Here is a 25225-nt window from a genome sequence, read left to right as displayed (position 1 = left end):
TGCCGCTGGGCCCGGGCCAACACTGTCCCTTCGCCTCCACGTCGGTCTCAAGTCTCAGCAGCAGACGTGGGAGTGCGTTTGCCCCTCAAGGGACCGGCTCTGCGTGTCATGCCATGCAAGCCAGCCTTCTCTGAGCCCCCCATGGCCTCGCCCGGCCCCCTGCCCTGGAGATCCCCGTCCTTAGCTCCTCTGCCTGGACCTTCACCCCCGAGGTCCACCCCACGGCACCGCCCTCTGGCAAGCTGCGTCCCCTGACCCTCGACTGTCCCGCTCCCCTCCCAGCAGTTAACGTTTCGCTCCCCCGTGGCATACGGTTTACTCATTTGCCGCGTGTGCCCTCGGCCCTCTCCCTCGAGGAGGAGGGGTGCGTGGGCCGCCACTGCCCACGTGGCTGCCACAGACCCCAGGCACGCAGACTGGTGCCGGGTCCCTCACTAAGTCCGTGAGCACTCCTGGGGCCGAGGGAAATGTCATAGCTCAGCCCGGAGCTCGTGGGGCCAATCTCTGGGGGGAGGAGGGGCGGAAGGTGTCCTGAGTGACGGGCAGTACGGATGGCAAATGGGGGAGTTTGAAAAAGGACCAGCTCGAGAGAGGCTGGGACGAAGGGCGGGGTGTCTCCGGGAGCCTCGATCAGCAGGACTTGGGAAGGAGCCTGGGGTCAGGCAGGCGGCGGGGGGGGGGGGGGGGGGCGGGCGCAGGGGCTCACCGGGGAGGGAAGGAGCCAGAATAGTGACTCATCTCGTGTCTCAGTCACAGAATTCATGGGCTTGGGCCACAGGCGAACCGTGGCGATCCTCTACCAGGCGGCCTTCACGGTGGGGCTCGTGCTGCTCTCGGGAGTGGCCTACGCCATCCCTCACTGGCGGTGGCTGCAGCTGGCCATCTCTCTGCCCATCTTCCTCTTCCTGTTCTACTACTGGTACGTGGCTCCCCCGAGGCGGCCCCGGCTCCTCTGTCCAGCCCCGGACCCCTGCGCGGTGACCCCGGCTGCCACACGGGCCGTCCTCCACATGGCCGCGGTGGCCACGGGCACGGGCATAGGGCTGCTACCACTCTCTGTGCCACTCGGGGTGGTCCGTGTTCTGACAGCGGCCCTCATTCCACGGGGAGCTAGCCTCAAACGGGGCCTCTTTAAATTCGCAGCCCCTTAGATAGAGAGGCAATGCTTCAAGTCCCACAAAACCCCACCTAGCCACTTGGTAGGCATTTGCTGTTGGTTGAATGAATGAACGAATGAATGAACGAGCGAATGGGGAATGTGCACGTTAGGCCATCGTGAAACAAACCGGCCCAAAGGAGCTGTCGATCTCACTAGCTGTCGGCGCTTGGCAGGGTCCCCAGGGAGAAGCATCCGGACAGATGAGTTCTGATGGTGGGGCAGGGAGGGGTGCAGAGAGGGCTGCGGACAGAAGTACCTCAGCCCTGCCCCCGTGGTCACCGTTCTGCTGAGGGCAAACCTCATCTGTGGGCGGCACCGCAGTAGACCCAGCCTCTCTCAACAAGGGCTGACTAGGGGCCGCGCACTTGTGCTCAGGACCAGTCTGCTCTCTCCTCGCCAGGCTGCGACCAGGGGCTCTCGGGGGGGGGGGGGGGGGGGGAGGGGGAAGGAGGGTCAGGCGGGGTGGGGCCACGCCAGAGTGTGTTCAGAAGACCTTCAGCCGGAGATGCTCAGTCTTCGAGTTGTAACATCCTTAGCTGGTTTGAAATGGACAGCCTGCTATCTCCCCGGTGTTAAAGGAAAGTGACTATGGTTTATTTAGTTTGGGAGGCATTTCGAGCCTTGTTCGACCGCCCACGAATTACACGGAGACACCTGCTGTAGCCCAAGGGGCGGGGGGGGCACACGGAACGTCCATTCTGGGTGAGGAACAGGGCTCCCAGCTTCCAGCAAAGAATGGGGCCCCTGCTCCATGAAATGCAGGCCACATGGGAAAGCGGTGGTTCCCTTTTTGCCCCTAAATCTTAGCAGGTGGCACTGAGAGTGTGAGGGGCCCGCAGAGCTCCTTCGTGCGCCCCCTGAGCCAACACAGGGTGAGCCCAGATCCTCGTCCACTAGCTGCTTGAGGACTGACGGTCCCCACGTGAGGCGGGTGGGTCGCTCAGAGCAACATCGCTCTGACCAGGGCTTAAAATGGGACGCGCTCTGGGGAAGGTGCCACGGAGTGACGATCTGTGTCTGCAGGTGTGTGCCCGAGTCTCCCCGCTGGCTGCTGTCGCAGAAGAGAAACGCGCAAGTGATGAAGATAATGGGCCACATCGCCCGCAAGAATGGGAAGCTGCCACTTGTTGATCTGAAGGTGATGTGCTAGCAAGGGCTTCCTCACGTCCCTGAATTTGGGGGTCGGGTTTATGATTTAGAAAGTGCTTCTGGGGCTGCCTTGAGAAGCCGGAAGGCACGGGAGGCAATGGGGGTGATGAGTGCCGAGCACAGGAAGGGCAGTGGCTGACGGCGGGGCGGGGTGGCTCTGAGGGCTTCTTCGGCTCCCCCCCGCAGTTAGGATGTGGCTGACGCTCTCCGTCTCCCTCCTAGATGCTCTCGCTCGAAGAGGACGTCACCGAGAAGCTGAGCCCCTCCTTTGCAGACCTGTTCCGCACGCCACAGCTGAGGAAACACACCTTTATTCTGATGTACCTGTGGTAAGGAGCCCTCCCTGTGCCTTCCCTGCCAGACTCGGTGAGCCTGCCCGGACGCCGGGGTGCAAGTTAAAGACAGCGGAGCAGGGCGCCTGGGTAGCTCGGTGGGTGGAGCGGCCAGCTCTTGACCTCAGCTCAGGTCGTGGTCTCACGGTCAGTCATGAGATCGCACCGAGCGTGGAGCCTGCTTGGGATTCTCTGTCTCCCTCTCTCTCTGCCCCTCCCCCCCCCAAAAAAAATAAATGAATAAACATTACAAAAAAGACAGTGAAGCAATGCCGGTGGAAAAAGAGAAGCATGAAAAGGAATTTTTAGATGAATTTCAAGCAAAGAGCTCTTAGCGAGACGTCTTTTTTTTCTCCCTTGAGGACTGATTAATGGGGAAAGACATCCTTTTAGTAAGAAGAGCATGTTACGTCGGCGAGGTTAACGGTAAGATGAGTGAGACATGACGAAAGGTTCCCACGGTTGCCTCAAACCCCACGTGTCCATCTTCTGGGAACAGAAGAGTCTTGATTTCACTTCGGAAGGTGATTTCAGTGGCTCCTGGTGCTTCCGAAGGGGACGATCCCTTCCTCACACCTTAGAACTTCAGAGACCCTGCCCTGGGCGTTTCTGTGTCTTTATGATCCACTGATTACGGAACTCTTGGACACCGATGGACTCACCCATGTACCCCCTGCCCACCCCCAGGGTCTGTGCCCCCCTCCAGGTTGCCATCTTGCAGTTCTCTACCCCCTTCCCTCAAAGGACATCGGGTCGGCTCCCCGCTACCGGGCCTTTGTCGTTGACATGCTTCTCTAACACCTGGGGCTGAACAGCTGGACTGTGGGCTTCCCCTGCTGCTGGTTAACTCATTTCTGCTTCCACATAAGGTTTTACTAGAACTAAGGGTTCAAACTAATAGGGTGGTGCCTGGCACATGGTAACCCCACAAATATTTGCTGAAGGTTGAATGAATAACCACTGTTCCATGGAATCCATCCTGAATGCATTAGACACCAGCCAGGCTCATTCCCGTTGCCCCACCATCACCTGCCACACCTCCGTGTTGGCCCCCGAGTTCGGCAGCCAGCCCCACGATGGGTCCCGGGAGCCTTTGCAAACACCCCTGCTGCCTGTGCCCTCCTGTCTCCCTCTTTCCTTCTTCCCCTTACCACTCGCTGCCCCCATTTCCATCCCCTAGCGCACTCCTCTTAAGGGGGGGCGCTTCGGCTCCTCTGCTCTCACACCCCTGCACCCAAGCCCTCAGCAAATTCTGCTCTATTTTGAAAATGTGTTCAGAATCTGCCATTTCGCGTCACCTGCCCTCTCAGTTCCCCTCCCGACGGTCGTGATCTCTTGCCTGTGCTGTTGTGGTACCTCCTAGCTGTCCTGTCTGCTCCCACCGCCGTCCCCCGCCAGGCGCTGCTCACAAAGCAGGCAAAGACCAGGTCGCTCCCCTGTCCACGCCTCCCTAGTCCACTGAGGATAAAAACCAGATCCCTTCCCGTGGCCTCCAAGGCACTGACCCCGGACACCTTCCCTCCACCTGCTCCTTCAGTGCAGAAACTCCGGCTGTGTGACTCCAGAAGGCCTCACTATCCGTGACTCAGCTTCCTCATCAGCACGTGGGGCCAGGGTAGGACTTACCTCACAGGCGTGTTGGCAGATACAGCTTAGAACGGTGCCCGATGTAGACGCGGGACCCCCTCAGTACCAGGACGTGCCATTCTAACACGCACATGCAGTTCATGGGTTCTGCCAAAAGATGGCAGCCCTGCACATCTGTGAACCGTTTGGGGACCGGAAAGTCCAGGCTCTCCGTTCCTTTCTCTTAAATCAACGTCTTTGTCAGTAATATGTGACTGTTCCCGTTTAACTGGCTAGCTGGCATGGAGGGGGCCCCTGGGCTTATCTGGACTCACCAAGCTACAGGCGAGCGCCTTCCTTCACGTTGCCTTCACCCTTTTCTCCAACCAGGAGTGAGGCAGGGCTGGAAATAAGAGCGTCCCAGTGGTTCTCTGCGTGCAGCTTTAGAAAACGAGGGGGTATGTTAATGGGACACATCAGTCGTGATCTCAGTTTTGGAGCTGATGGGCAATCCAGATGCTGGGACAAGAGCAGTTAATTCAACCAAGGTCTCTTCTCACAGTGTCATAAAATGTGTCCAGCCTCCGAAATCATACAGTGTCACCTAAAAGGACACGTGGAACTCTCTGAAGTCTCTCTGAGCCACTTAGCTGGTCCCCATCGGTCTAGGTGCCTTGTTCTGTGACACTGCTATTCTCCCCTGGACGACGCATGGATGGGTCGTGGGGTGGGCTACAGGGTGGAAGACAGGGGGGCAACGCCACTGTGCAGCTGGAGAGACTTGGCCGGTATCTGTCCTGCTCTCTCTGCGTACTTGACCTTGGGGAGACGCCGATGCCAATTACTGCTCATCTTTGCCGAGTGCTCTTCCGGTGCCAGGAAGCCCACCAGGTACTTCCTGTGGGGCAGGGAAGGGGTGCCAAGAGGGCTGTGGAGAGAGGTATCTCATCCCTGCCCCTTTGGTCACCGTCCTGCTGAGGGCAAACCGTACCTGTGGGTGGCACTGAAGTACACCCAGTCTCCCTAAACGAAGGCTGGCCTCTACGCCTGTACGTCCGTGGTCAGGACGGCTGTCCCCTCGTCAGGGTGGAACAAGGGAGAGGTCGCTTTGCCCGAGTCTCCATGTTTGGGCGGGATGGGACTTGCCTGAGTGTTCCCGGAAGACCTTATTCCGTTTGCTGATGAGGGAGTTGAGGCACAGAGGGCTTAGCTAAGTTACTTCGGGTCACACGGCTCATACAGCAGGCCTGATTACTGAACATTCTCACCCACCTTCTCCCACCCGCCTCCTTGTAGCTGCCGGAGGATTAGACGAAGTAAGGCCCGTGCAGGGCTCCGCGCGGGGCCAGGCCGCTAGGTCGCAGGAAACAGTCAGGGTCTCTGGGACACGTGCTTATGTCCTGGAAGTCATTGTCTCACGTCAATCTGAGAGGAGCTGCTCCCCGAGGGCCCCTCTGGGACGTCCTTCCTGACGATTATCCCCTCTTCTCGGATTGCTCTCGGACGTTCTAAATCAAGGGACCCACGCTCCTCTCCAGCTCGTAGGGACCTTTGTCCTCGCTGCCAGAATCCTCCCTCCCTGCTGTCCCACAGACACTCTGCCTTACACTCCGCCTCCCCTCCGTGCCCAGGTTCACCAGCTCTGTGCTCTACCAGGGCCTCATCATGCACGTGGGCGCCACGGGTGCGAACCTCTACCTGGATTTCTTGTACTCGGCTCTGGTTGAATTCCCGGCGGCCTTCATCATCCTCGTCACCGCTGAGCGCTGCGGCCTCATCCGCCCGTTGGCCCTGTCAAACCTGGTGGCGGGGGCAGCCTGCTTGGCCATGGTTTTTATCTCACACGGTGAGCTGTCCATCATCATCTTCTAGGGAACTGAATTATCCAACTGTGGGAACAGTGTTTTCGCTGCTCGATGAGCCCCTGGGATAAGAACAAAGACAAAGATGGGTGTTACCTTCATCTACAAGGGGTTTTTTTCGTTTTTTGTTTTTGTTTTTTAAATTGAGGTATAACATACACTCAATGAGCAAATTATAAGTGTAAAAGCTGATGAGTTTGTCCATAGGTGTGTATCTGGGTACATGACCCAGATTACGTGGCACATTTCCAGCCCCTTAGGAGGTTCCCCCATGGTCCCCGACAATCCATATTCAACCCCCCCTGTTCAGATCACCGCTGCTCTGACCTCTGTCCCTGAGTATTAATTCCAGCGGTTCTTGAACTTCACACGAAAGGAACCATACGAGATGTGCCCTGTGTATTTGTCTTGCTTCGTTCACTCATTCCATCTGTGAGATTTTCCATGCCATCACACCGGAGCGTAGTTTATGTGCTTTTCCATCGTTGTGCAGCATTCCACCGTATGAATCCCACGCCACTTACCTGTCCCACTGCTGACCGACCCTTGTGTGGTTTCCAGCATCTGCCTCTTGGGATATAAGCTGCAGTGAACATTCTAGCACATTGTCTTGTCATGGTGCGGGCACCGATTTCCCTTGGGTACAGATCTGTGAGTGCGTTTTCTGGGTCGGGGCGGCATAGACGTACCTCTAAGTAGACGCAAACAGGTTTCCAAAATGGTTGCACCAATTTACACACCCCCAATGAGGCCTACGTGTCTAATTGTGACACATCGTCACCAACACGGGGTGTGGCTATAGTCTTTTTCACACCAGCCATTTCGGTGGGTGGGTGCTTTCGTCCTTAATTCTTACAATCCAGGATAATCCAAAACAGAATCGTTCTCGTCAGTTTTAATTTCCAATGCACAAATTGCCTTTCCTCTTTGTTCCTTTGGGAAGATTGTTAAACCAGACTTGCTATTCTCTCTGGTTTCATTGCTTGCGCTCTGGCCTTGTTGGTTAAATGAGTTGTTTTGGTAAGCTTTTATGGAGGGTATTGTGGGAAGCGTTTCCTGAACTCTGTCTTCTCAAGGAACAGGCTGGATATAGATCAGGCTGAAAATAAAAAATAATAAATACAAAAAATAAATAAAAAGAGGTGGAAAAAGGCAGCTCAGTTTTCTCCCCCCTCCTTGCATGGCAAGAGGACAAAGAAGACAGGGAAAGGGGCAGAGGCCATCTGAAATAGATTTTACCCACCTTCTTCTGCATTTTCTTGTTTCTAGGATACTGGAAAGATCAGTGAGAAGTTTCGTTGTTGTTGTTGTTGTTGTTTAAGTAACAGCACTGTGTACAGAGAGGGAGCTGGAGGTCTGAGACTGTTCAATTATCAGGCAGGCAGAGCCCAGGCATCATGTTCTCCGGTCCCATCCTCCCAGGCCCCCCTCACAGCCCCACCCTCTCCACTTGGCCTCGATTTAGTCCTTGTCACATTAGATGGTAAACACTCACTCCCTCGTCCAGGAAGTATTTCGAGTACCTTCTCTGTGGCCAGTGTGCATCTAGGCCCTGGGATCTCAGCAGCGAGCAAAGCAGAGAAAGTTCTTGCTTTGCAGAATTTGCATGCTAGAGGGAAAAAGAGAAGGCGAAGCGTGGCGGGCTTAGTCCTTGGTGTGGTGGTCAGGGGTGGCCTCGGGAGACCTGAATGAGGGGAATGAGCCGTGTTGCCATCTAGGGAATGTGCTTCCCAGGCGGGGGACAGGAGTGGGAGTCTCCCCAAGGAGGGCAGAGCTGAGCATTCGAGGAACAGCTGGAATCCTTGCACCCAAAATCAGGAGAGCAGGGGCAGGAGCGATGGACAGAGGCCCAGTTAGCAGGAGGTGGCCTTGGACTGTGCCCCAGTGTGGGAGAGAGGCACTGGGGGCTTTGGGCAGGGATGGCCCCACAGTGCCAAGGGGAGCCGGGGCAGTTGAACAGCTCAACAGATTAAAGACCCCAGAGTTGTGTGCAAGGCCCTCCCTCTATGTACGGAGTAAACATCTCTTCTCTTTAGGAAGCTGGGGCGCGTCCTTGATTAGCACAAGGTGGGGAGCTGCCGGAGGCTGGGAGACTGGGCTGGACCTTGTGGCCAGCTCATTCCTAAGGCCACCGTGTCCTCTCTCCTGGGAGCCTCACGCTGGTGGAGTGAAACAGAGCAGGCTTCCGTGAGCAGCCAATATCTGGGGCCAGGGGTTGAGATGGCATAGTGGCTGTGAGCCAAGAGGCTTTCTAAGTGACCTGGCATGTCACAGGAGCCACTTGTGTGTGTCAGTGTTTGGGACGATCCAGGTGGAGCAGGTGAAGGTGCCCAATTCTTGGATCAGTCCTCAACAGGGGACGGGCTTCCTGGACCGTCATGTAATCAAGAGCCCACAGCAGTCGGCTAAGCGGAGACAAGGTTTGCTTCCCTAATGCTCACATCCGGGACTATCTGGAGAAGGGTTTTGGTTTTAAAAATGTGTTTGGAAATGAACCCTAGATGGAAGATTAGAAATCTGGTCTGTCGGCTCCAGGATAGTACCTAAAGGGCTGCATTTTTCGTGGACCTACTGTGTTTCTGGAAACCAAGAGACAAAGAAGGAAGTCACGTGGCTGACCGGAGGCAGAGCTGAGACTCCAAATGCATGTTCTTTCCCCTGCACAGAGGAGCCCCCCTTCATGTGTCACGGTCCAGTTCTGAGACCTCTCAGGACTGTTTACTTATCCCGGAAGGAAAGAGTTAGACAAGACAGTCGTTCAGGCCCTTCCAGCTCTAAAGGCCAAGCTTCTTAACCTGACTCCTCGAGGGAGGGAACTCTGTGACCACAGTCCTCATGTGAGATCCCCACCTCTGTGTTTCCTGTCCAGATCTGCACTGGCTAAACATCATAGTAGCTTGCGTCGGCCGAATGGGAATCACCATCGTGTTCCAAATCGTGTGCCTGGTGAACGCCGAGCTGTATCCCACGTTCATCAGGTGGGTGCACAAAGCGAGGTGGGGTGGGGGGGGGCGGAGGTCAGGCAGCCCCTGAAATAGCTGTGCACCAGCCAGGCTCAACGAGGACCGGCACTTCTAAGACAATTCCTCAAAGCTCCCCCGTTTGGACACTGAGGCGGGGGTTGGGCATCAAAGAGCGCGTCAACACCCGATTGTAGGAAAGAACGTGAGATGGAAAGGTTGGAGGAGACTGTGCAGAGGGCAGGCATGAGAGAAAAGGCATCTGCATAGAGACGGGAGAGAGTGGGAGACTGAGTTTCAGCCCAGCCCACGGCTAGTGGCGCGAACTCCCGTAGCTCCATCCGTGCCTGTAGACGCACGTTGCGTAGACAGAGTTCCGACTGGCCCAGTGACACAGGAAGCATTTCTAGAGCTGTGCCATTTCGCCCCCAGTGTCATTATTTCCACTCTACAGATGAGGAAGTTGAGGTTCAGAGAGGGACACAGAACTCGCAAGAGGCACACAGCTGGAAAGTGGCAGGGCGTCTGCCCTGATGCCACCAGAAGCCCGTGCCTTTCCCGTGATGACACAATGCTTGTCCGTAAACGTAGCAACAGGCCTGGAGGACTTACCGTTCCAAGTCAGGTTCAGACCAGAGTTCACTCTAACACGCACAGTTTGCTGAATTTTCATTATATGTGTGTTCATTTCCCTGCCGCGACGATCCGTATGGAGACGTCTCCATCATCTCCAAATGCTTCCTCGTGTCCCTTCCCCACCTCCAGCACCTGGCAACCACTCATCTGATTTCTGTCCCTTTGGTTCTACCTTTTCCAGAATGTCATGTCAATGAAGTCACAAGGCAGGCAGACTCGGTGTTTGTCTCTTTTCACTTAGCAGGACGGGGGACATCACGTAGTTGCCCGCCTGCGCCCGTGCTCTGCCCCTTCTGAGTGCGCGCTGAGTGCTTTTCCGGTGTGTGAATGATGTGCCACGATTTGTTTATCCATTTCCCAGTGTATTGGCATTGACTGTCTCCAGGTTGGAGTGAGTACAGTGTAGCTGCTCATAAACATTCGGGTCTTGGAGTGGATACATGTTGTCGTATCTCGTGGCCACAAACTTAGGAGTGGCTCATATGGTGAGTGTGTGTTTAAATTTATAAGAAACGGTCAGAACGTTTGCCAAAGAGGCTGCGCCATTTTGTGTTCTGCCAACCACGTGAGACATCCTATCGTTCCACATCCTCATCAGCACTTGGTATTGTGACTTGTTTTTTCTTTATTCTTTCTTTCTTTTTTTTTTTATTTTTCGAAGTCATTCTGAGAAGTAGTGGTATTATTGTGACTTTAAATTACATTTTCCTAGTTACTAAAAATGTTGAGCATCTTTGTATGGACTTACTGCCATCTGTGTTTTAGGAGGCTGTTTTAAATGAAGATTATTTTTAGGGTAAAAGAAACTAACCACTCTGCTTCGAGGTTGAATTCGGACCCTCGTTAGAATTTGGTCTGTTTCCTCAAACTGTCTCTTCGGTCTGTGTAACTCTTTCTCGTGTGCTATTCCTCATGCCATCATGCCAGTAGTTTCTAAGAAATATTCCAGCTCCCCGATCGCTCAGCTGCACAGCAATCTGAGCCCGTCAGTCAGCCAGAAGGTGCAACAGTGGCCCTGATTTACTGTCCTCTTCCCCACCTGCCCTTCACTAAAAGGCTCTGTCTCATACTCTCATCTATAAAAGGTTGCTTGGACTGAGTACAAAGGGATGAAGGCACATTAAAGAGAAAATCTTCCACATTTGGCAGTCCTGAGCCCGGAGTCTAAAATAGCCGGGCCAAACAATTCCATTGTCATGGCCACCGGACCCAGGGGACTGGCTGAAAATGTTAACTGTCAAAGGGCCTGAGTCCCTGCTCCTACGGGGAAGAAAGCCAAGCAACCCATCTCAAGGAGCCATTTGTGCAGAGAGCCTGTTGATAAGGATTCTCAATAACTAGAAACGGAAGCCAGAAGTTCAGAAGTAACTTTAGGGGCGCCCGGGTGGCTCAGTCGGTTAAGCATCTATCTGACTCTTGGTTTCGGCTCAGGTCGTGATCTCACGGTTTGCGATTTCAAGCCCCACGTTGGCTCTGAGCAGAGAGCGCGGAGCCTGCTCGGGATCCTCTCTCGCCCCTCTCTCTCTGTCCTTCCCCTGCTCTCACACACACACACACACACACTCTCTCAAAATGAATAAACTTTATTAAAAAAAACTTTAAATGTGATCCATACACACACAAGAATAAGAGTCATGAAAGTTCTGATATTTTCAATGGATAGAATCCAATCGAAACTGTTTTTTTTTTTAATTTTTTTTAACGTTTATTTATTTTTGAGACAGAGAGAGACAGAGCATGAACAGGGGAGGGTCAGAGAGAGGGAGACACAGAATCTGAAACAGGCTCCAGGCTCCGAGCTGTCAGCACAGAGCCCGACGCGGGGCTCGAACTCATGGACTGTGAGATCATGACCTGAGCTGAAGTCGGCCGCTCAACCGACTGAGCCACCCAGGCGCCCCGGAACTGTTTTTTTTTTTTTAAACGGGTTATTCCAGTTACTTTATTACTTTACAAGAGCTCCAAATTTAAAAATTACTGTTGAAGCCATCTTGACCCTGCTTCTTACTCACAGGAGGCTTTAGAAATGAACAGCCACCTTCTGACTGCAGCACATATTGTCAAGAACATTCTTTTGGCTTCAGTGGGCTCTGCCTTGTGTTGGAAATCGTCTCTCCTTTTTGTCTCCCCACTACGGCATGGGCTGCCTGAAAACGGGAACGGCATATCGTACTTCTCTGTACCTGTAATAGAGCTGTCCTGAGCGGTCCCCAAGGGCCCATAGAATGGCCGAGTGCAGAAAACACCACACCATGTGACTTTCCCATAAGGAACTTAGCTCCCTCTCCCTACTGCTTCTAGCTTCTGTGTGCTTATTACATTTTTTTACTTCTCTAAAACGTAACTGCTTAAAATAACGGCGTCTTTTCTTTCTTCTCTTGGAAATGGCACTGAAGCTATTCGAAAAATGAGAATAAACAAAGCTGCAAATGCCAACTTTAAAACTAGGATGACCCTGGGGGCGCCTGGGTGGCTCGGTCGGTTGAGCGTCCAACTTCGGCTCAGGTCACGATCTCGCGGTCCGTGAGTTCGAGCCCCGCGTCAGGCCCTGCGCTGACAGCTCAGAGCCTGGAGCCTGCTTCGGATTCTGTGTCTCCCTCTCTCTCTGCCCCTTCCCCTGCTCGTGCTCTCTCTCTTTCTCTCTCAAAAATAAATAAACATAAACAAACAAACCTAGGATGACCCTGAAAGACAAGTGTGAGAAGAAGGGCTGCTGAATGCAGTGAGGTTTCAGAGGGTCTGGAAGATTCCAGGGATGCACATGGTGACAGTAACCCTTGGACAAGGCCAACAGTTTTCCAAAGCAGGAAGCATACCGGGGAGGGTACAACCCACAGTCCCTTGTTTGCAGTAACAGGGTGGCTTCAGGGGCTGGACCCATAAGCTCCATCCTCCCGACCTTGTGAGGCTGAAGGTGGTGCAGGGAGAGCGAGGCCACGAGAGAACATTCAGGGACCTTGGAGATGGCGGTGTGCGCGAGGCAGGGTGGAGGAGAAAGACCCAACACGATGAGCAATTCTGTCCTGTCGACTTCTGTCGATTGGGAGTGAGAGACGTTAAGCATCTGATTGCATTCGACCCAGAGAATCTGTCCTGACCCGGCACGTGGCCTGGCTCCCTCCACAAATCCTTCGACATGGCTGATACAGGAAGAGATCCCAGTAGTAAAGAAGGATAATAAAAAAGCAATCCACCCAGTTACACAAATAGACCATGAGAGAAAAGGAGAAAGGGAACAAAGGGCAAAGGACAAATGAAGAATACTCACTAGCAAAATAGTGTCACAAAGCAGATGAAAACGGTGACCCAAAATACCACAACCAAATGCAAACTGTTCCTTAGTCATCTCTATCAAATGAAGGCCTAAAGCCAAGATAAAAGGTCTTGGGTCAGAATATGGGCCAGATGATAGAAATGGAAACCTGTTTGAAAGCAGTGCAAAGGAGAACTGATACAGTGAGGGAAAGGCAAGGTAGATCTGAGAATTGCAAAATAAAATGGAAATAAGCAAAGAGTTTAAAAGTCTTGGAGATCACACACACACACATCCACATGCACAAGTGCACGTACACACATCCCAGAAAAGATAACAGAAAGAATGAAACAAACAAAAAAAACCTCCAAGAAATTAAAAAAAAAAAAACCTTCAAGGAAACTTCTAGAAATAAAAGAATGGTTGACTCTATGATTTGAAGTGGCACATGGTGTCACAGGAAAAACAGACTCAGAAGGAAGCAATAAGGAATATTCTATTAAGTTACTGGGCTGAAGGTTTGAGTCACAGCTCTAGGGGGAGTATCTACTTGATATCAGATTGATAATCATTAAATGGGGGATTAAAGGGTATGTGGTTTTGAGTACAAACAGCAGAAAATGTCAGAAATCTGACAATAACGAAATGCTAGAACTAATGGAGACAGGGACAGGAAAGGAGAGGGAATGTCAGATGTGGTGTGATAAGCCGATTTCCTTTGTGTACTTTCTCCAGCTGGGGGAAAAATGTATTATTAAAAGCTGATAAATTGCATAGTGTTTTAGGTATATTTTAAGATGTAAGGAGAAACACGAAAACAATGATACTATTAACTAAAGTCAGTGCAGGCAGGGATGGTTTGAGGAGGAAGTGGAAATATACGAATTTTATAATTGTTTATAATAGGAAGTTAATGAATACTGTCTAAAGAAATACAGTATTACATGTATTAAATAAAATTATAAAGTAACATTTGGAATAAAAATACAAACCTTCCAGGGCACCTGGCTAGCTCAGTGGGAAGAGTATGGGATTCTTGATCTGGGGGTCATGAGTTCAAGTCCCACACTGAGTGCAGAGATTACTAAAAAACAAATAAACTTAAAAAAATACAAACCTCCCAAATTATCAGAAAAAAAAATACTGATAACTAACACGTATTGAAAATAAGACACTAGAAGTAGTAAAAACCATGATATAAAAGCTAATGACGGAATTAAGACCAAGCGTTTGTGACATTTAAATAAACACAAAGAGACTCAAGTCCTGTATTTAAAAAAAGAGACTCCTTGAGTTGATTACAAAGCAAAACTGAACAATTTGCTCATAGTTGAAGCGCAACTTCTTGGAAAGGTTGAAAAGAAAAGAATGCATGAAAACATATCAGTAAATGCAGACAAGAATATAGCAAGGGCCATAATCTTATCAGACAAAATTGAATGTATGCCAAAAATGTATTTAATAAGATAAGGAAGTCCCTAAACAATGATAAAGAGGAAATCCACAATGGTCTCACAGGGAGATTTTACAAAACATGAAATTAATAGAAAACTCCAACGATACTCAAACTCTTCTAGACGATAGAAAAAGGAGAAAGGTTTTTTAAAAATTTTAATAAAGCTAGCATAATACTGGTATCAAAGAACAACAAAGATAAAGAAAACAAGGAAACTATAGGTAAATATTATTTGTAGAATTTTGATTAAAGCCCTAAACCATATATTATCAAACAGAATAGTGGAGACATTAAAGTAATAATATATCATGTCTAAGATGAGCTACTCAGGAACACAAAGTCCAGTATTAGAAAATCTAATAGTATAAATCATGCTAATAAATTGAAAGAGTTTTATAGAGCTAATAAATTAAAGCTGACAAATTAAAACTGTTCTGTATTATTTCCATTGGCAGTGAAAGGCATTTAATAAATTCAACATCTACTCTTGCTATTATAATCTTTCCATAAAACATGGATAGATAATTTTTACATATAATTTCCTCAATATACTTTTTACAGCTAAGAAGAAATATCCTGTTGAAAACTGATCAAATAAATCATAAATACGTTTAAAGGTATAGTGGCAAACACTGAGAGATGATATAACCAACCAAGATGCAAATAGGTATCACCGAAGAAGCTTAAAGGTCATATCCTAGAGGATAAAACGTTTCCCAGTTTATTGTTCCTAGCTTAACCATGTTTTTAAAACAAAGTTCAAGACTATTTATAGGAATACAAAAATACCCAGCACTGAACAAGCAAGATTTATCAACAGTCAAAAGAAGTATGAATGTTCTAAACACCCCAATTAAAAGTCAAAGATCATCAGATTGGACAAAAAAGTGATACCCAACTGTATACTGGCTATAAGAAACTCACTTTAAATATAGGGGCAGAGATAGTTTAAGAGTAGAATGATGGTGGGGCGCCTGGGTGGCTCAGACGGTTCAGCATCTGACTTGGGGTCAGGTCATGATCTCATGGTTTATGGGTTTGAGCCCTGCGCTGGGCTGTCTGCTGTCAGCACGGTGCCTGTTTCGATTCTCTGTCCCTCTCTCTCTTTCTGCCGCTCGCACGCGGTCTCTCTCTCAAAACAAATACATAAACTTAAAAAAAAAAGTAAAAGGATGGAAAAAGATATTCCATACAAACACTAGTCAAAAGTGGCCGTATTCGTGTAAGACAGAGTAGATGTCAGAGCAAAGACTATCACCAGGGATGAAGAGAATCCTTTCAGGTAGGATCATTTCTCTGATTCTCTTCTAGGCTTCTTCATCCTCCCATCCTTAATACCTTCTCTCTGCCCTTCCCTATGTCTTCATGGAAAGAAGAAAGAAAAGAAAAAGAAAGAAAAGAAAAGAAAAGAGAGAGGGAGGGAGGGAGGGAAGGAAGGAAGGAAGGAAGGAAGGAAGGAAGGAAGGAAGGAAGGAAGGGCTCAGCTTGCACCAACCAGTTCTCCAACTTTCCAGATACCCCCTGGGTATCCTGTTCCATTCTGATGGTGTTAGTGCATCTGATGGTGTTAGTGCATAACCTCATGGAGTTAGTGCAGATCCCACGGGGTAAGGGCTCAGTCCCATAAGACTGGCCCCACCTCAGATGCCAGGCATGAGCCCCAGGTTGTCACCTGGACTTCTGACTCACTGGGTCTAAATCAGGACTCCCAAATCCCCTTCCTCAAGTTCAATAATTTGCTCTATCTCACGGAACTCAGAGAAACACTTATTTGCAGTTACCGGTTGATGATAAAGGACATAACAAAGGAAATAAATGAACAGCCACATGAAGAGGTACCTAGGGTGAGGCCTGGAAGGGTCCCAAGCACGGGAGCTTTTGTCCCCGTGGAGTTGGGGTGGGCCACCGTTGCAGTGTATGGATATGTTCACCAACCCGGAAGCTGTGAACCCCACAGGTCAGGGTTTCCATGGAGGCTCTGTTATGTAGCATGATTGACTGAAAACCATTGGCCATTGGTGATTAACTCTCTGCCAGCCTCTCTCCCCTCCCTGTGCTTGCTCTAGGACAAGGTTAGCCTTTGGAAAGTTGGATCACAGAAGTAGCATCTTTTTTGTTCTCTATTTTGTCAGGAACCTTGGAGTGATGGTGTGCTCCTCCCTGTGTGATCTGGGCGGGATCGTCACCCCCTTCCTGGTCTTCAGGCTGATGGAGGTTTGGCAAGGCTCGCCCCTCATTTTGTTTGGTAAGACTTCCTGGGATGTTTATTATTCCTTCTTCCCAGCCCAGCACGATTACTCAACAACTATTTGATGAGCGGATGATGTCCTCCAGTGAGTTTACAGATGACAAGGATGGCGCCTTCCCTGTCGCTGTCTCCTGGCTCGCTCTGTCTTGCTGCGTGGGAAGATAGGAGGCCATTCCTGGAAGGCAGGCCAGAGGTTTACATTCTATGGCTCCGGAGTCCAATAATTGTCTTATAGGACAGAATTTGAGAGGCCTCTGTTGACATAGCCTCCTCCTTCCTTACGAATTTGACTCCTAATTTTTGTGCATTTAACATGTAATTGCTGGAGGCTTAAGATGCTGAATTATCACTCTGCTGCTTAACAGCGGAAATAGAGACAAATGGGAATTGAAGTTTAGTATCAGCTATGATAGTGATGAAGTTGGATTAGAGAAGGAGGAGGGGACTCTAATTTCTCTCCCCAGACTGAGACCTCGGGACCTCCGAGACCCTGCTAACCCACTTGGTGGAAGGCAGAACGGCCATCTACGTGCAGAGAGGTGCTGTGCCGGGGCCCAGGCACAGCACGAGGGAGAGGGCGGGGGACAGAGGAAGGGAGAAATTAGGAGAGGGGAGGAGGGATGGGGAAGGAGAAACGAGAGAGGCCCACACTGCCCACAAACATATTATCTATGCTTCATATCAAATATGTAGTAATATGATATTAATATATAGTAACTATAGTATATATTATAGCTTATATATGGTAACTATTATATATATTCTATATAAAACAATACATTATAATGCAATTATCTAATGTGTATAGTTTTATATATAACTATAATATATAGAATATACATTATATATAATCAATCTGCTAACACTTAAACATCAGTTACTGTCCAAGTTATTCTTATGTAGAAGTAAAACGAAGGCACTATTCCCATTTTTTTAAATGTTTATTTACTTTGAGAGGGTGGGAGGGGTAGAGAGAGAGGGAGAGAGGGAATTTCAAGTAGGGTCCATGCTGTCAGTGCAGAGTCCAACTCAGGGCTGGAACTCGTGGACCGTGAGATCATGACCTGAGCCAAAACCAAGAGTCAGACGCTTAACGGACTGAGCCACCCAGGCACCCCACTATTCCCCTTTCTCAGTCTGACATTTCCCCAGTGATCCTATTGCTTTAACTTTTGTTTCCTAGATGGTCCCGACTTCTAAACACCCAGTGTGTCTCACAGGTGCATTATCTAGCCATCCCTTTAGCTAGCGGTCGGCATCCCTACATGGTGTTGGCTGTGCTCTAACGGCTCCGTGTGAACTCTGTTTCGTTTGAAGCGATATTGGGCCTGCTTGCCGGGGGGGTGACGCTGCTTCTTCCTGAGACCAAAGGGGTCACTTTGCCAGAGACCATCGAGGATGCAGAGAACCTTGGGAGGTGAGCTTGTGGTGCTTCGGGACTCGGGGTTCACGTGAGTGACCCCTGCCCCCTGGTATCTCCATTTCCTCTATCTTAGTGGTTTAGGAGAGCCTCACAGATATCTGTGCATTTATTTATTTATTTATTTTAACCAGAGCTGCTGTAGAGAGAAACACGACACAAATAGCCACTGGCTTTGGGTGAGGAAAGATTGGAGAGCACGAACATGTGGTTTTGGTTGGCCGTTAGCTGTTCCGAACTGTGGGACTGAGAACGTGTGTCTGAGATGCTGACTGAACAAGGGCCAAGTTCCTAGCTCACCAGGAGCTAACTGCCCTGAGTTGGGAGCTATTTTTAAATCAGTCTTCTGTCCTTTTAGCAATTGTTGGTTCTGATTATTTTTTTTTAAAAAAATTTTTATGTTTATTTATTTTGAGAGATAGAGTGAGAGCAGGGGAGGGGCAGAGAGAGAGAGGGAGAATCTCAAGCAGGCTCTGCGCTGTGAGCACAGAACCTGATGCGGGGCTTGAACTCAAGAAACTGTGAGATCATGACCTGAGCCAAAATCAAGAGTTGGACACTCAGCTGAGCCACCAAGGCGCCCCTGTTGATTCCGACTCTTTAATGACTTTCTTTACAAAGGAAGAGGGACTTAAAACTTTCATTCTTGTGACAGGGACGAGGACTTTAATGGAGTCTCAGATTCTTCTCTTACAGCAATAAAAAAGGAAAGGAATAAGCAATGCTTGAGGAGGTAGCCTCTCGGGTCCCCCTCCAGGCTCGCTCTATGGATTCCATAGGAAAGTCCCTGTGACATAGAGAGAATGATCTAGGGAGTCAAAGAGATCTGGGCTCAAATCCAGTCATCTACTCGGCCACATGACTTTGGGGATGTCGTTGAACCTTACAGGAAGTTTACCTCCTTGCCTGACAAATAGCCACACTAATACTCACCTTGGAGGATTGCTGGGAACATTCAATGAGATAAGGTGGGGGGACAGTGACTGATCATGTGCCCCACACGTAGTAGGTGTTCGATAAACCTTAGATTTTCTCCATTCTTCTTGCATATTGTGTAAACTCCTCGGTGATTCTCAAAACTTAGTATGCAGAAGGATCACAAAAGAAGAAGCTTACTGAAATGCAGATTCCCGAGCCTTCTAGGTTTGTTGATTTAGTAAATGAAGGGTGGGACCCAGGAATCTGTGCTGTTAATAAGCTTTGCCAATGAAGCTCATAAGTGCTTCATAAACCTCACTTTGACAAATTCTGGATGTCTCCGTACTGATAAGGGACAAAACTATTTTTTTTTAAAGCGTATTTATTTTGAGAGAGATTGAGAGAGAACACGAGTGGTGGGGGGGTAGGGGCAGAAAAAGAAGGAGAGAGAGAATCCCAAGCACATTCCTTGTGGTCAGCTTAGAGCCCGACTTGGGTTCAGTCTCATGACCGTGAGATCATGACCTGAGCTGAAATTAAAGGTCGGACATTTAACCGACTGCACCAGCCAGGTGCCCTGGGACACTCTATTTTAACTGTAAATGCATTTTCTAGTTGATGACAATATGCCTTTTTGGGTCCCAAATAGGTAGCTAATATTGATTATCAGATTAAAAAAAATTTTTTTTTAATGTTTTCATTTATTTTTGAAGGAGACAGAGACAGAGCATGAGCGGGGGAGGAGCAGAGAGAGAGGGAGACATAGAACCTGAAGCAGGCTCCAGGCTCTGAGCTGTCAGCACAGAGCCCGATGCAGGGCTCGAACTCACGAAACTATGAGATCATGACCTGAGCCGAAGTCGAACACTTAACCGACTGAGCCACCCAGGCGCCCCTGATTATCAGATTTTAAACTATGTCATTACAATTCATTGATAAGCACCGGGTCATCTCTTGAGATATCCCTTTGCTGGTCCTTTTTGTGTTCCTTGCTACCCTCCTTTTCTCCTTTTGTTTTGAGACATATTCCTGTGGACGATTTTGCAATAGTTTCTTTTCTCTTCTCTCTCTCTCTTTTGCAATAGTTTCTTAGTCAAAACATTGTTTATTTTAACTCATTTTGCATATTGCTCATTTTTGTTTTTGGTGGCTACAGGATAGCAAAGCCCAAAGAAAACACGATTTACCTTCAGATCCAAACAACAGAATGTGCAGGCACGTGAGAGCGATGCTTCGCTGAGATCGAAGATGGGGTTTGCACCTGAAGAAACGCTTAGAAACCCTTACTTTCCTGTGCTCTTCCTCACTTACCTGCCCCTAAACCAACATTCTGAACAATACCAAATGTGCCTCGTTTTACTTTATTTTCTTTCTTTTAAAAAATCTCCCAAAGCCCTGGTCTCTTGTATCTACTTACCTTTCCTAGCAGGAGCTGTTGGTGGTTACCAGTTACTTAACTATCTAAAGTATTTCGAAGATCCAATCGAGTTTAAATATGGCTATAAAAGAGGCCTCTGTAGCTGGTTTCCTAGAATCTGTGTTGTTTCATTCCCTCCAAAAGAAAATGTCTTTGTATTGGGAGTATTTATCTTGGCAAAAATATTTCAAGGTGTAGCTTTCTTGAAGGGCACTTGGTTTTCAAACATGGCGACTCTCCCGGCAGACCATTCCCGAATCACGTTTACGTACGACTCATGGAATAAAGCATGATCCTCATCCGCAGGCCAGAAGTACTGTAACTTTTTTAGGAAGCGGTTTCTGCCACCTTTGCTCGAGGAATGTTGTATTGAGTTTCACTCTTGGTTTTCATTCTTGTTGGTGATTCCAGGAGGTAGACTCCTATGCCAGCTATAAACTATTGTAGTAAATATATCAAAGAGTTCAGCTTACCACCAGTTATGTAGTAACTGGTTTAGGTTCTGGCGGAAGAGGTGATTTCATTCCTAGAATACACAAAAACCTTTGTTTTAAAATTTCTTTCCCTGTGAAAGAAACCAAAGACAACGTAATACCCTTGCTTTGGAGCACCTTGGGGAAAAAATATTTCTAATGTGAATTGGAAGCCTGGGGAAAGGCATGGGGCTGTGTTGTCAGCACTTCTGGCCGGCTCGGCTAAGTGATGGTCTCAGGGACGTGAGGCCACGGGTTTGGGCCTGAGCGTCTTGGCTCTTCCTTTGAGAATGGATATTGGCAACTTGGAACAAGCAAACAAAAGAACGTTCTCGTCCGCCAAATTCTATTTTAAAGAATTTAAAAGTTGGGCGTAGGTGCCTGGGTGGCTCAGCCAGTTGAGCATCTGACTTTGGCTCAAGTCTTGACCTCATGGTTCATGGGTTTGAGCCCCGTGTCGGGCTCTGTGCTGACAGTTCAGGGCCTGGAACCCACTTCACACGGGGGGTAGGGGGTGGTGACAGCAGGGCAGGAAGCACTCCCTTTCAGCCTTGTGCCTAGAACACGGTGCGTTCTTAGAGAGGCAGCGTGAAGTCACGGGAAGAGCCTGGACTCTGCTCTGACCCGGAAGTAGTTCCCACATCTCCATCTATTGATTTTATGGCTCCTTAACCATCCGAGCATCCGTGACCTCCTGGCACCCACCTCTAGGTGGGTTCTGGGGACACAGAAAGCTGCAGATCACCCGGGAATGTCACACCAGCCTCCATGCCACGTGGTCCCCACATCTGTAGTGCACGTGCGTGTCAACCGTCTCCACTCCACCAGCTCACTCCCTGCATCTGCTTGTGAAGGGCAACGAGTCCTATTGTCTGTCCTACCTCTGCCTCCTCTGTGCAGCTAAAGGTTGAATGACTGATGTTTCAAGATGTCACTGGAGCAAATCAGAGACCTATTAGGCTTACTAAACAAAGACACTTTTCAAAGGCCATTTCGAGACACATTCGTAGATAGGAACTCCCTCAGTCACGGCGACATCTTAAAGCCGATATTATCATCTCCATTTCAAAGCTTCGAGAAAGCTAAATTCAGAGACGGTAAGTGGCTCGTGCTGCCGAAGCAAGGAACTGGGCCTTGTATTTAGCTCTTCTGGACCAGATCGCAGGAGAGATTACGAGCCTCAATTCTAAACATAAAAAATGAAGAAGAGGGGGGACTATTCTGAGAGGCGTGGTCTCTTACGAATGAGTTTCTTGGTCTTAGAGACTTCCATTCCTGGCTTTTCTGATTATCCATTTGTCCCCTGCCACAGGCCTATGGGTTGAATGGAAGGACAGAGGGAAGTCCTGAATGTGCTCTGGGCAGTGGTCTTAAGATCCCGTTCCCAGGGCCGTGACACATCTTCACAGTCCCCGCTCGCTCACTGACTTCTTCAGCCTTGTGGGTGGCATTAACCTTGTTCTGGGTTCCTGTCCGAGTGAAGTGTGTTACCTTTTTCCCCCACTTGTGAGAAAGATGTGCACATTTAAACTGCATGCGTGTCACGGTTGGTTTTTGGAGATGTTGGGTCGGACTAATCCCAAACCTCTCCCTGCAGCACCTGCTGCTTTCTTGGGCAAATCTGATTTGGGGGTGAAAGAACTATGAAAATCTGGTTGCTTGGGAGTTCGGAGAAACAAGACTATTAAAAACTATAGTTCAGATTTATCCAGAACTTGCTCTGTACCAGGTACCATCCCAAGCATTTTTAAAATTTTTATTTATTTGGAGAGAGAGAGAGAGCGAGCAAGTGCATGAGTAGGGGAGGGGCAGAGAGAGAGAGAATCCCAAACAGGCTCCATGCTGTCAGCACAGAGCGCAGTGCGGGTCTTGAACACACAAACCATGAGATTATGAGCTGAGCCAAGATCAAGAGTCAGATGCTTAAACGACTGAGCCACCCGGGCGCCTCCCATCCCAAGCATTTTATATTATCTCATGAAACCCTCACAGCACCTCCATGACACTGGGTAATATTCCCTAAGTGCAGAGAAGGGGAAATGGAGACAAAGGTTAACCAGCATGTCCAAGGTCAGTAGGTAGTAAGCGGAGGACCTCAGGTCTCTCCCCCAAATCCACATTTAAAAAAACTTTTTAAAAATGTTTATTTATTTTTGAGAGAGAGAGAGAGTGCAAGCAGGGGAGGGGCAGAGAGAGAGGGAGACACAGAATCCAAGGCAGGCTCCAGGCCCCGAGCTGTCAGCACAGAGCCTGATGCGGGGCTCAAACCCACGAACTGCGAGATCATGATCTGAGCCGAAGTCAGACGCTTAACCGCTTAACCGACTGAGCCACCCAGGCACCCCTCCCAAATCCACATTTTTAACCAGATGCTGTACTTCCTCCTGAGGTCCAGGCAATAGTAGGCTCATTCATTATTTACAGAAAACCCAGAAACAGTAAAGCCATTCTTCTGTGGGGAAGACTGAGGCCTCCCCTGGTTGGTCTGAGCTGGAAGTTCTCAGGCGCTGCTCTGGGGCCACCCCGAGAGGGGCACTGTCCTTAGAACGGCAACATTGGGCACCTCTCAGCAGCTGGGGAGCGCGTTCTCCACGGTTCTCAGACTGCACCTTCCTGACTCCGGCCTCTTGATGTTTGAAGTTTAAAACCACCAAGAAACACACAAAATGAAAATCACGTCAAAACCCACCGCGTGACGGAATCCCGTAGAGGGAGGGTCAGCTGGTCACCCCCCACCGGGTCTCGCCCCCGGGGGCGCATCTCCATCCTTCCTCTGAACCCGGGGCCGCGGTGAATATGGGGCAGGCTGAGTTCTGGAGCACCAAGAACGTGCACGTCCCCCCGCTCTCCTTCCGAACCCCAACTCTGGCCGCCACGCGAACAGCAGCTGTTGTCCCACGCTGAGCGGTCACAGTAAAGCCAGAAAGAGGACGACGCACATCCTGGCACTGGGCGGCCCACTAGCGAGGGATGAGATTCAGGACAGGAGAAAGGCCGTCTTCCACCCGCCGATGGGAGAGACACACGTGCCCTGGGCCGGGCAGGGACCACGAGAAAAGCCGAGGACTCAGGTGCCGGTCTTTGAGAACACGTCCTGGGCCCCGACCGCCCTCCTCTGCCCTGGCTCCCGAGGGGGTGAAGTCTGGGCGAAGTTGGCCTGTGAGTTACCAGAGTCTCCCAAATATCAGGGGCTTGGATAAGACAAAAGTTTCTTTTTGTCTCATCTTCAAGAATTTCAAGGGCACCCTGCCCCAGAGCTGGGGGGGGGGGTGGCACAGGGCGGGGCCCAGGTGCCCCCCCACGGCTGTGCTGGGCAGGACTTCCCTCTGCGGCCGGGACCCCCTGGTCGCATCCATCCCCACCGCATGCGCCCGCACCACGGGAGACAGGGCACAGATGAGAAGGACGGTCTTCCTTTAGGGGCACTTTCTGGATGTGGCACGCAGCTCTGTGTCCCACTGGCCAGCACATCGAGAGAGAACGGGACACGGGGGGCTGTGGCCCTCACATAACTCTGGGGTTCCATCACTGAGGCAGCGATGGGACTGGATATTGGAGGACAACCAGCTGTACATGCTGTAGTTGGCGGGCGGCCCGACCCTTCAACACAAAAATCTGAGGGTCTGGGAGGAGGGCCCTGCCCCAGTGCCCCAGGGGCCACAACACCCATAGGGCACTGTCCACACCACCATGGCGTGGAGGGCTGGGCGTCGGTGGCCGACAAGGCGGCAGCCGCCCAGATTCCTCGTGCGGCCGTGTGAGGAGCCCCCGACGGCTTCCCGTTTGGTGAAAGGAGCGTGATGTGACTCACGTACGCCCATCGTGTCACGGGGCTGGGTGTGCACCGTCAGCTGGCCCCGCGAGGGGAGAGAGACCCTGGGAACGCCAGCAGGGACACAGGCTGACCAGTGACCGGCTCCCTCCGCGCCACGACACGAAGGAGGCCTCCGGAGCCCAACGTGCCGCCCTCTAAGGAGACTGGGCAAGGGGAAAGCTTAACTCGCCCGCTTTACCTGAATTCTCTGAGAGAAACTGGAAGGGGTCAAGTCTCCCTTGACTTGGCTAGATGGAGTTTTCCACTGCCTGCCGGAGTGGGGGCTGGGGAAGGCTCAGTCACAGAAAAACAAGGCCCCGCATCTCGCACATTTACATTTTGTGGCCCCCAGGAACTCATGGGGACAGGCCATCCCCTTCGGTCGGCAACTCGCTTTATTGAGTTAACATTTCGTCCATTTCTGGGAACACGGATCTGACTTTTCGTTACTGGCTTCATGGTAATGAGCTGAGCCACGCACGTTATTCAAGGAGCAAACACCACCTTGGGGCCTTCTGTCTCGTGTTTGTCACAATGTCGAGACCGTGCAGGACCCACTGCT

At 50.1% G+C, this 25225-nt stretch overlaps 1 protein-coding gene across 2 annotated transcripts in view; it reads left to right on the top strand.

Annotated features, from left to right (window-relative positions):
- Positions 1-20629, top strand: part of LOC124528801 (solute carrier family 22 member 1-like) — a 29637-nt gene extending 9008 nt beyond the window's left edge. The window contains exons 4-11 of one of the 2 annotated variants that reach the window (XM_047102613.1): positions 751-919; positions 2183-2297; positions 2531-2637; positions 5838-6052; positions 8938-9046; positions 16506-16618; positions 17939-18038; positions 20116-20629. In XM_047102613.1, the coding sequence (XP_046958569.1) occupies positions 751-919; positions 2183-2297; positions 2531-2637; positions 5838-6052; positions 8938-9046; positions 16506-16618; positions 17939-18038; positions 20116-20182 (995 nt within the window). In that variant the 3' untranslated portion in view covers positions 20183-20629. The remainder of the gene's footprint in view (positions 1-750; positions 920-2182; positions 2298-2530; positions 2638-5837; positions 6053-8937; positions 9047-16505; positions 16619-17938; positions 18039-20115) is intronic. The other variant, XR_006966235.1, reaches the window with a different exon arrangement.
- Positions 20630-25225: the final 4596 nt, after the last annotated feature.

This window comes from Lynx rufus, unplaced genomic scaffold (genome assembly GCF_022079265.1).
Source record: "Lynx rufus isolate CCGP_SWC_20201006 ecotype Redwood Valley unplaced genomic scaffold, mLynRuf1.p SCAF_6, whole genome shotgun sequence".
Lineage (NCBI taxonomy): Eukaryota > Metazoa > Chordata > Mammalia > Carnivora > Felidae > Lynx > Lynx rufus.
This window is presented reverse-complemented; position numbering and strand designations above follow the sequence as displayed.